The sequence below is a fragment of the Epinephelus lanceolatus genome, chromosome 14 (genome assembly GCF_041903045.1).
Source record: "Epinephelus lanceolatus isolate andai-2023 chromosome 14, ASM4190304v1, whole genome shotgun sequence".
Lineage (NCBI taxonomy): Eukaryota > Metazoa > Chordata > Actinopteri > Perciformes > Serranidae > Epinephelus > Epinephelus lanceolatus.
In genome coordinates, this window is record NC_135747.1 from 7,573,413 (window position 1) to 7,585,225 (window position 11,813).

Genomic DNA, 11,813 nt, shown 5'->3' on the forward strand with positions numbered 1-11,813 from the left:
TCTTACCAGTTACTGTTGGTGTCATGGGCGTGACCCTCGTTAGTACTCTGTTCATTACAGAGGAGAGCTGTTCTAGGACACTGGGGAGGTCAGTGAACTCAGACACTGATAGAGCGTAACTAGGCTCATGTGATATCTTCTGCAGCTCTCCGCTGTCAGAGCTCCTTGTTCCAATGCCAATCACAAAGATGCCCTGCTGTTTGAGAGCAGACGCTGGGGTATCTACATTGTCATAAGACCTTCCACCATTTAACAGGATCAACATCTGTGGAACGCCTTGCAGGAGCCTACTCCCGGAGGAGTTTGTAAAGACGCTGTCCCTGACATATTGGAGAGCGACCCCGGTGTTGAGGGGTCTGCCCCCTTTGTGTGTCAGCCCTCTGAGCGCATCCACAATATCCTCTCTTGTGGTGTATCTTTTCAGATTGAAATGGACCTGTGCATCTCTGCTGTACTGGACTACAGAGACACGGTCTTTGTTTTCTCCCACATTGAGCTTCTCCACCACCCTCTCAACAAAATCACGCATGGCAGGGAAGCCAGTCCTTGTGCTATCAGAACCATCCAGAAGGAATACGATATCCTTTTTGGCAGTGTCAACTAAGAAAAGACAGGAAGACAAAAAATAAAAACCTTTGCCAAAAGTACGCCCCTGGACTCATCATCAAGTGGTGGACTATTTTTGTCAAAACATCTAGCATTGCCTATTTCAATTTGTAACCAAAGGAAAGCACATCACCATCTCTATTTAAATGTGCACGTGAAGCTAAACATGTATACTGCACTCAAATGCTTTTCCTCAGTCTAGGTGAAACAAGTCAGGTAGACTTTCAGGCCAGCAAGAAGCTGTGCTTGTCAACATACCAAGTACAGTTGGTGGTTCTGAGGTGACTTCAGCAACCACAGCCTCCACGGAGGACTGAAGTTGCTGTTGGACACTGGGAAGGTCAGTGAATTCAGACACAGACAGAGCATAACTGGGATCGCGGGATATCTTCTGCAGTTCTCTGCTATCAGAGTTCTTGGTTCCAATTGCAAAGGTCAAGACACCCAGCTGTTTGAGAGCAGAGGCTGGTGCATCAACACTGTCGAAAGACCTTCCACCACTTAGCAATACCAGGATCTGTGGAACTCCTTCCAGGCGCCTGCTTCCGCCAGAGGCCGTGAAGACGTTATCCCTCAAGTACTGGAGAGCTGCTCCAGTGTTGAGGGGTCTTCCGCCTTTGTGCCTCAAACCTCTGACAGTGTCAAGGATCTCGCCCTTTGTGGTGTACGTGTTCAGATAGAACTGGACAGCTGGATCTCTGCTGTACTGAACCACTGAGACACGGTCTTTGCTGTCATCCACACTGAGTTTCTCTACTAGTCTGTGGACAAAGTCTCGCATAGCTGGGAATTCAGTTCTAGTGCCATCGGATCCGTCCAGCAAGAACACAACATCCCTTCCTAGTGGCTGTCTCTCCACTAGGAAAACATAGAATTTGAGACATATTTAGGTTCATGTGTCAAACATTTGCCATACAAAAGTCACACGATGAAAGCTAACCTCAAGGTTTACAACATTAACTCTACTGATTCTGGCACAACTGTTTTGTCAAAGTGGAACTGGTTGATCTCAGCTTAGTGAAGTACACTTTCAAACTGTTGAATTTGCATCCTAACGTAATGTTGGAATGTAAAAATCTGTCACTTTCTTACCAGTTACTGTTGGTGTCATGGGCGTGACCCTCGTTAGTACTCTGTTCATTACAGAGGAGAGCTGTTCTAGGACACTGGGGAGGTCAGTGAACTCAGACACTGATAGAGCGTAACTAGGCTCATGTGATATCTTCTGCAGCTCTCCGCTGTCAGAGCTCCTTGTTCCAATGCCAATCACAAAGATGCCCTGCTGTTTGAGAGCAGACGCTGGGGTATCTACATTGTCATAAGACCTTCCACCATTTAACAGGATCAACATCTGTGGAACGCCTTGCAGGAGCCTACTCCCGGAGGAGTTTGTAAAGACGCTGTCCCTGACATATTGGAGAGCGACCCCGGTGTTGAGGGGTCTGCCCCCTTTGTGTGTCAGCCCTCTGAGCGCATCCACAATATCCTCTCTTGTGGTGTATCTTTTCAGATTGAAATGGACCTGTGCATCTCTGCTGTACTGGACTACAGAGACACGGTCTTTGTTTTCTCCCACATTGAGCTTCTCCACCACCCTCTCAACAAAATCACGCATGGCAGGGAAGCCAGTCCTTGTGCTATCAGAACCATCCAGAAGGAATACGATATCCTTTTTGGCAGTGTCAACTAAGAAAAGACAGGAAGACAAAAAATAAAAACCTTTGCCAAAAGTACGCCCCTGGACTCATCATCAAGTGGTGGACTATTTTTGTCAAAACATCTAGCATTGCCTATTTCAATTTGTAACCAAAGGAAAGCACACCACCATCTGTATTTAAATGCGCACGTGAAGCTAAACATGTATATTGCACTCAAATGCTTTTCCTCAGTCTAGGTGAAACAAGTCAGGTAGACTTTCAGGCCAGCAAGAAGCTGTGCTTGTCAACATACCAAGTACAGTTGGTGGTTCTGAGGTGACTTCAGCAACCACAGCCTCCACGGAGGACTGAAGTTGCTGTTGGACACTGGGAAGGTCAGTGAATTCAGACACAGACAGAGCATAACTGGGATCGCGGGATATCTTCTGCAGTTCTCTGCTATCAGAGTTCTTGGTTCCAATTGCAAAGGTCAAGACACCCAGCTGTTTGAGAGCAGAGGCTGGTGCATCAACACTGTCGAAAGACCTTCCACCACTTAGCAATACCAGGATCTGTGGAACTCCTTCCAGGCGCCTGCTTCCGCCAGAGGCCGTGAAGACGTTATCCCTCAAGTACTGGAGAGCTGCTCCAGTGTTGAGGGGTCTTCCGCCTTTGTGCCTCAAACCTCTGACAGTGTCAAGGATCTCGCCCTTTGTGGTGTACGTGTTCAGATAGAACTGGACAGCTGGATCTCTGCTGTACTGAACCACTGAGACACGGTCTTTGCTGTCATCCACACTGAGTTTCTCTACTAGTCTGTGGACAAAGTCTCGCATAGCTGGGAATTCAGTTCTAGTGCCATCGGATCCGTCCAGCAAGAACACAACATCCCTTCCTAGTGGCTGTCTCTCCACTAGGAAAACATAGAATTTGAGACATATTTAGGTTCATGTGTCAAACATTTGCCATACAAAAGTCACACGATGAAAGCTAACCTCAAGGTTTACAACATTAACTCTACTGATTCTGGCACAACTGTTTTGTCAAAGTGGAACTGGTTGATCTCAGCTTAGTGAAGTACACTTTCAAACTGTTGAATTTGCATCCTAACGTAATGTTGGAATGTAAAAATCTGTCACTTTCTTACCAGTTACTGTTGGTGTCATGGGCGTGACCCTCGTTAGTACTCTGTTCATTACAGAGGAGAGCTGTTCTAGGACACTGGGGAGGTCAGTGAACTCAGACACTGATAGAGCGTAACTAGGCTCATGTGATATCTTCTGCAGCTCTCCGCTGTCAGAGCTCCTTGTTCCAATGCCAATCACAAAGATGCCCTGCTGTTTGAGAGCAGACGCTGGGGTATCTACATTGTCATAAGACCTTCCACCATTTAGCAGGATCAACATCTGTGGAACGCCTTGCAGGAGCCTACTCCCGGAGGAGTTTGTAAAGACGCTGTCCCTGACATATTGGAGAGCGACCCCGGTGTTGAGGGGTCTGCCCCCTTTGTGTGTCAGCCCTCTGAGCGCATCCACAATATCCTCTCTTGTGGTGTATCTTTTCAGATTGAAATGGACCTGTGCATCTCTGCTGTACTGGACTACAGAGACACGGTCTTTGTTTTCTCCCACATTGAGCTTCTCCACCACCCTCTCAACAAAATCACGCATGGCAGGGAAGCCAGTCCTTGTGCTATCAGAACCATCCAGAAGGAATACGATATCCTTTTTGGCAGTGTCAACTGAGAAAAGACAGGAAGAGAAAAAATAAAAACCTTTGCCAAAAGTACGCTCCTGGACTCATCATCAAGTGGTGGACTATTTTTGTCAAAACATCTAGCATTGCCTATTTCAATTTGTAACCAAAGGAAAGCACACCACCATCTGTATTTAAATGCGCACGTGAAGCTAAACATGTATATTGCACTCAAATGCTTTTCCTCAGTCTAGGTGAAACAAGTCAGGTAGACTTTCAGGCCAGCAAGAAGCTGTGCTTGTCAACATACCAAGTACAGTTGGTGGTTCTGAGGTGACTTCAGCAACCACAGCCTCCACGGAGGACTGAAGTTGCTGTTGGACACTGGGAAGGTCAGTGAATTCAGACACAGACAGAGCATAACTGGGATCGCGGGATATCTTCTGCAGTTCTCTGCTATCAGAGTTCTTGGTTCCAATTGCAAAGGTCAAGACACCCAGCTGTTTGAGAGCAGAGGCTGGTGCATCAACACTGTCGAAAGACCTTCCACCACTTAGCAATACCAGGATCTGTGGAACTCCTTCCAGGCGCCTGCTTCCGCCAGAGGCCGTGAAGACGTTATCCCTCAAGTACTGGAGAGCTGCTCCAGTGTTGAGGGGTCTTCCGCCTTTGTGCCTCAAACCTCTGACAGTGTCAAGGATCTCGCCCTTTGTGGTGTACGTGTTCAGATAGAACTGGACAGCTGGATCTCTGCTGTACTGAACCACTGAGACACGGTCTTTGCTGTCATCCACACTGAGTTTCTCTACTAGTCTGTGGACAAAGTCTCGCATAGCTGGGAATTCAGTTCTAGTGCCATCGGATCCGTCCAGCAAGAACACAACATCCCTTCCTAGTGGCTGTCTCTCCACTAGGAAAACATAGAATTTGAGACATATTTAGGTTCATGTGTCAAACATTTGCCATACAAAAGTCACACGATGAAAGCTAACCTCAAGGTTTACAACATTAACTCTACTGATTCTGGCACAACTGTTTTGTCAAAGTGGAACTGGTTGATCTCAGCTTAGTGAAGTACACTTTCAAACTGTTGAATTTGCATCCTAACGTAATGTTGGAATGTAAAAATCTGTCACTTTCTTACCAGTTACTGTTGGTGTCATGGGCGTGACCCTCGTTAGTACTCTGTTCATTACAGAGGAGAGCTGTTCTAGGACACTGGGGAGGTCAGTGAACTCAGACACTGATAGAGCGTAACTAGGCTCATGTGATATCTTCTGTAGCTCTCCGCTGTCAGAGCTCCTTGTTTCAATGCCAATCACAAAGATGCCCTGCTGTTTGAGAGCAGACGCTGGGGTATCTACATTGTCATAAGACCTTCCACCATTTAACAGGATCAACATCTGTGGAACGCCTTGCAGGAGCCTACTCCCGGAGGAGTTTGTAAAGACGCTGTCCCTGACATATTGGAGAGCGACCCCGGTGTTGAGGGGTCTGCCCCCTTTGTGTGTCAGCCCTCTGAGCGCATCCACAATATCCTCTCTTGTGGTGTATCTTTTCAGATTGAAATGGACCTGTGCATCTCTGCTGTACTGGACTACAGAGACACGGTCTTTGTTTTCTCCCACATTGAGCTTCTCCACCACCCTCTCAACAAAATCACGCATGGCAGGGAAGCCAGTCCTTGTGCTATCAGAACCATCCAGAAGGAATACGATATCCTTTTTGGCAGTGTCAACTGAGAAAAGACAGGAAGAGAAAAAATAAAAACCTTTGCCAAAAGTACGCTCCTGGACTCATCATCAAGTGGTGGACTATTTTTGTCAAAACATCTAGCATTGCCTATTTCAATTTGTAACCAAAGGAAAGCACACCACCATCTCTATTTAAATGCGCACGTGAAGCTAAACATGTATATTGCACTCAAATGCTTTTCCTCAGTCTAGGTGAAACAAGTCAGGTAGACTTTCAGGCCAGCAAGAAGCTGTGCTTGTCAACATACCAAGTACAGTTGGTGGTTCTGAGGTGACTTCAGCAACCACAGCCTCCACGGAGGACTGAAGTTGCTGTTGGACACTGGGAAGGTCAGTGAATTCAGACACAGACAGAGCATAACTGGGATCGCGGGATATCTTCTGCAGTTCTCTGCTATCAGAGTTCTTGGTTCCAATTGCAAAGGTCAAGACACCCAGCTGTTTGAGAGCAGAGGCTGGTGCATCAACACTGTCGAAAGACCTTCCACCACTTAGCAATACCAGGATCTGTGGAACTCCTTCCAGGCGCCTGCTTCCGCCAGAGGCCGTGAAGACGTTATCCCTCAAGTACTGGAGAGCTGCTCCAGTGTTGAGGGGTCTTCCGCCTTTGTGCCTCAAACCTCTGACAGTGTCAAGGATCTCGCCCTTTGTGGTGTACGTGTTCAGATAGAACTGGACAGCTGGATCTCTGCTGTACTGAGCCACTGAGACACGGTCTTTGCTGTCATCCACACTGAGTTTCTCTACTAGTCTGTGGACAAAGTCTCGCATAGCTGGGAATTCAGTTCTAGTGCCATCGGATCCGTCCAGCAAGAACACAACATCCCTTCCTAGTGGCTGTCTCTCCACTAGGAAAACATAGAATTTGAGACATATTTAGGTTCATGTGTCAAACATTTGCCATACAAAAGTCACACGATGAAAGCTAACCTCAAGGTTTACAACATTAACTCTACTGATTCTGGCACAACTGTTTTGTCAAAGTGGAACTGGTTGATCTCAGCTTAGTGAAGTACACTTTCAAACTGTTGAATTTGCATCCTAACGTAATGTTGGAATGTAAAAATCTGTCACTTTCTTACCAGTTACTGTTGGTGTCATGGGCGTGACCCTCGTTAGTACTCTGTTCATTACAGAGGAGAGCTGTTCTAGGACACTGGGGAGGTCAGTGAACTCAGACACTGATAGAGCGTAACTAGGCTCATGTGATATCTTCTGCAGCTCTCCGCTGTCAGAGCTCCTTGTTCCAATGCCAATCACAAAGATGCCCTGCTGTTTGAGAGCAGACGCTGGGGTATCTACATTGTCATAAGACCTTCCACCATTTAGCAGGATCAACATCTGTGGAACGCCTTGCAGGAGCCTACTCCCGGAGGAGTTTGTAAAGACGCTGTCCCTGACATATTGGAGAGCGGCCCCGGTGTTGAGGGGTCTGCCCCCTTTGTGTGTCAGCCCTCTGAGCGCATCCACAATATCCTCTCTTGTGGTGTATCTTTTCAGATTGAAATGGACCTGTGCATCTCTGCTGTACTGGACTACAGAGACACGGTCTTTGTTTTCTCCCACACTGAGCTTCTCCACCACCCTCTCAACAAAATCACGCATGGCAGGAAAGCCAGTCCTTGTGCTATCAGAACCATCCAGAAGGAATACGATATCCTTTTTGGCAGTGTCAACTGAGAAAAGACAGGAAGAGAAAAAATAAAAACCTTTGCCAAAAGTACGCTCCTGGACTCATCATCAAGTGGTGGACTATTTTTGTCAAAACATCTAGCATTGCCTATTTCAATTTGTAACCAAAGGAAAGCACACCACCATCTCTATTTAAATGCGCACGTGAAGCTAAACATGTATATTGCACTCAAATGCTTTTCCTCAGTCTAGGTGAAACAAGTCAGGTAGACTTTCAGGCCAGCAAGAAGCTGTGCTTGTCAACATACCAAGTACAGTTGGTGGTTCTGAGGTGACTTCAGCAACCACAGCCTCCACGGAGGACTGAAGTTGCTGTTGGACACTGGGAAGGTCATTGAATTCAGACACAGACAGAGCATAACTGGGATCGCGGGATATCTTCTGCAGTTCTCTGCTATCAGAGTTCTTGGTTCCAATTGCAAAGGTCAAGACACCCAGCTGTTTGAGAGCAGAGGCTGGTGCATCAACACTGTCGAAAGACCTTCCACCACTTAGCAATACCAGGATCTGTGGAACTCCTTCCAGGCGCCTGCTTCCGCCAGAGGCCGTGAAGACGTTATCCCTCAAGTACTGGAGAGCTGCTCCAGTGTTGAGGGGTCTTCCGCCTTTGTGCCTCAAACCTCTGACAGTGTCAAGGATCTCGCCCTTTGTGGTGTACGTGTTCAGATAGAACTGGACAGCTGGATCTCTGCTGTACTGAACCACTGAGACACGGTCTTTGCTGTCATCCACACTGAGTTTCTCTACTAGTCTGTGGACAAAGTCTCGCATAGCTGGGAATTCAGTTCTAGTGCCATCGGATCCGTCCAGCAAGAACACAACATCCCTTCCTAGTGGCTGTCTCTCCACTAGGAAAACATAGAATTTGAGACATATTTAGGTTCATGTGTCAAACATTTGCCATACAAAAGTCACACGATGAAAGCTAACCTCAAGGTTTACAACATTAACTCTACTGATTCTGGCACAACTGTTTTGTCAAAGTGGAACTGGTTGATCTCAGCTTAGTGAAGTACACTTTCAAACTGTTGAATTTGCATCCTAACGTAATGTTGGAATGTAAAAATCTGTCACTTTCTTACCAGTTACTGTTGGTGTCATGGGCGTGACCCTCGTTAGTACTCTGTTCATTACAGAGGAAAGCTGTTCTAGGACACTGGGGAGGTCAGTGAACTCAGACACTGATAGAGCGTAACTAGGCTCATGTGATATCTTCTGCAGCTCTCCGCTGTCAGAGCTCCTTGTTCCAATGCCAATCACAAAGATGCCCTGCTGTTTGAGAGCAGACGCTGGGGTATCTACATTGTCATAAGACCTTCCACCATTTAGCAGGATCAACATCTGTGGAACGCCTTGCAGGAGCCTACTCCCGGAGGAGTTTGTAAAGACGCTGTCCCTGACATATTGGAGAGCGACCCCGGTGTTGAGGGGTCTGCCCCCTTTGTGTGTCAGCCCTCTGAGCGCATCCACAATATCCTCTCTTGTGGTGTATCTTTTCAGATTGAAATGGACCTGTGCATCTCTGCTGTACTGGACTACAGAGACACGGTCTTTGTTTTCTCCCACATTGAGCTTCTCCACCACCCTCTCAACAAAATCACGCATGGCAGGGAAGCCAGTCCTTGTGCTATCAGAACCATCCAGAAGGAATACGATATCCTTTTTGGCAGTGTCAACTGAGAAAAGACAGGAAGAGAAAAAATAAAAACCTTTGCCAAAAGTACGCTCCTGGACTCATCATCAAGTGGTGGACTATTTTTGTCAAAACATCTAGCATTGCCTATTTCAATTTGTAACCAAAGGAAAGCACACCACCATCTCTATTTAAATGCGCACGTGAAGCTAAACATGTATATTGCACTCAAATGCTTTTCCTCAGTCTAGGTGAAACAAGTCAGGTAGACTTTCAGGCCAGCAAGAAGCTGTGCTTGTCAACATACCAAGTACAGTTGGTGGTTCTGAGGTGACTTCAGCAACCACAGCCTCCACGGAGGACTGAAGTTGCTGTTGGACACTGGGAAGGTCAGTGAATTCAGACACAGACAGAGCATAACTGGGATCGCGGGATATCTTCTGCAGTTCTCTGCTATCAGAGTTCTTGGTTCCAATTGCAAAGGTCAAGACACCCAGCTGTTTGAGAGCAGAGGCTGGTGCATCAACACTGTCGAAAGACCTTCCACCACTTAGCAATACCAGGATCTGTGGAACTCCTTCCAGGCGCCTGCTTCCGCCAGAGGCCGTGAAGACGTTATCCCTCAAGTACTGGAGAGCTGCTCCAGTGTTGAGGGGTCTTCCGCCTTTGTGCCTCAAACCTCTGACAGTGTCAAGGATCTCGCCCTTTGTGGTGTACGTGTTCAGATAGAACTGGACAGCTGGATCTCTGCTGTACTGAACCACTGAGACACGGTCTTTGCTGTCATCCACACTGAGTTTCTCTACTAGTCTGTGGACAAAGTCTCGCATAGCTGGGAATTCAGTTCTAGTGCCATCGGATCCGTCCAGCAAGAACACAACATCCCTTCCTAGTGGCTGTCTCTCCACTAGGAAAACATAGAATTTGAGACATATTTAGGTTCATGTGTCAAACATTTGCCATACAAAAGTCACACGATGAAAGCTAACCTCAAGGTTTACAACATTAACTCTACTGATTCTGGCACAACTGTTTTGTCAAAGTGGAACTGGTTGATCTCAGCTTAGTGAAGTACACTTTCAAACTGTTGAATTTGCATCCTAACGTAATGTTGGAATGTAAAAATCTGTCACTTTCTTACCAGTTACTGTTGGTGTCATGGGCGTGACCCTCGTTAGTACTCTGTTCATTACAGAGGAGAGCTGTTCTAGGACACTGGGGAGGTCAGTGAACTCAGACACTGATAGAGCGTAACTAGGCTCATGTGATATCTTCTGCAGCTCTCCGCTGTCAGAGCTCCTTGTTCCAATGCCAATCACAAAGATGCCCTGCTGTTTGAGAGCAGACGCTGGGGTATCTACATTGTCATAAGACCTTCCACCATTTAGCAGGATCAACATCTGTGGAACGCCTTGCAGGAGCCTACTCCCGGAGGAGTTTGTAAAGACGCTGTCCCTGACATATTGGAGAGCGACCCCGGTGTTGAGGGGTCTGCCCCCTTTGTGTGTCAGCCCTCTGAGCGCATCCACAATATCCTCTCTTGTGGTGTATCTTTTCAGATTGAAATGGACCTGTGCATCTCTGCTGTACTGGACTACAGAGACACGGTCTTTGTTTTCTCCCACATTGAGCTTCTCCACCACCCTCTCAACAAAATCACGCATGGCAGGGAAGCCAGTCCTTGTGCTATCAGAACCATCCAGAAGGAATACGATATCCTTTTTGGCAGTGTCAACTGAGAAAAGACAGGAAGAGAAAAAATAAAAACCTTTGCCAAAAGTACGCTCCTGGACTCATCATCAAGTGGTGGACTATTTTTGTCAAAACATCTAGCATTGCCTATTTCAATTTGTAACCAAAGGAAAGCACACCACCATCTGTATTTAAATGCGCACGTGAAGCTAAACATGTATATTGCACTCAAATGCTTTTCCTCAGTCTAGGTGAAACAAGTCAGGTAGACTTTCAGGCCAGCAAGAAGCTGTGCTTGTCAACATACCAAGTACAGTTGGTGGTTCTGAGGTGACTTCAGCAACCACAGCCTCCACGGAGGACTGAAGTTGCTGTTGGACACTGGGAAGGTCAGTGAATTCAGACACAGACAGAGCATAACTGGGATCGCGGGATATCTTCTGCAGTTCTCTGCTATCAGAGTTCTTGGTTCCAATTGCAAAGGTCAAGACACCCAGCTGTTTGAGAGCAGAGGCTGGTGCATCAACACTGTCGAAAGACCTTCCACCACTTAGCAATACCAGGATCTGTGGAACTCCTTCCAGGCGCCTGCTTCCGCCAGAGGCCGTGAAGACGTTATCCCTCAAGTACTGGAGAGCTGCTCCAGTGTTGAGGGGTCTTCCGCCTTTGTGCCTCAAACCTCTGACAGTGTCAAGGATCTCGCCCTTTGTGGTGTACGTGTTCAGATAGAACTGGACAGCTGGATCTCTGCTGTACTGAACCACTGAGACACGGTCTTTGCTGTCATCCACACTGAGTTTCTCTACTAGTCTGTGGACAAAGTCTCGCATAGCTGGGAATTCAGTTCTAGTGCCATCGGATCCGTCCAGCAAGAACACAACATCCCTTCCTAGTGGCTGTCTCTCCACTAGGAAAACATAGAATTTGAGACATATTTAGGTTCATGTGTCAAACATTTGCCATACAAAAGTCACACGATGAAAGCTAACCTCAAGGTTTACAACATTAACTCTACTGATTCTGGCACAACTGTTTTGTCAAAGTGGAACTGGTTGATCTCAGCTTAGTGAAGTACACTTTCAAACTGTTGAATTTGCATCCTAA

General features: G+C 46.9%; 1 protein-coding gene across 1 annotated transcript in view; it reads right to left on the reverse strand.

Moving 5' to 3' along the window:
- The window catches only part of LOC144466903 (uncharacterized), a 34,428-nt gene that overhangs the window by 14,429 nt on the left and 8,186 nt on the right, over positions 1-11,813 (reverse strand). Inside the window, exons 11-24 of the mRNA XM_078174825.1 lie at positions 11,017-11,616; positions 10,159-10,752; positions 9,325-9,924; positions 8,467-9,060; positions 7,633-8,232; positions 6,767-7,368; positions 5,941-6,529; positions 5,083-5,676; positions 4,249-4,848; positions 3,391-3,984; positions 2,557-3,156; positions 1,691-2,292; positions 865-1,453; positions 7-600 (exon numbers count right to left, since the gene is read on the reverse strand). Of these exons, the coding sequence (XP_078030951.1) occupies positions 7-600; positions 865-1,453; positions 1,691-2,292; positions 2,557-3,156; positions 3,391-3,984; positions 4,249-4,848; positions 5,083-5,676; positions 5,941-6,529; positions 6,767-7,368; positions 7,633-8,232; positions 8,467-9,060; positions 9,325-9,924; positions 10,159-10,752; positions 11,017-11,616 (8,352 nt within the window). The remainder of the gene's footprint in view (positions 1-6; positions 601-864; positions 1,454-1,690; positions 2,293-2,556; positions 3,157-3,390; positions 3,985-4,248; positions 4,849-5,082; positions 5,677-5,940; positions 6,530-6,766; positions 7,369-7,632; positions 8,233-8,466; positions 9,061-9,324; positions 9,925-10,158; positions 10,753-11,016; positions 11,617-11,813) is intronic.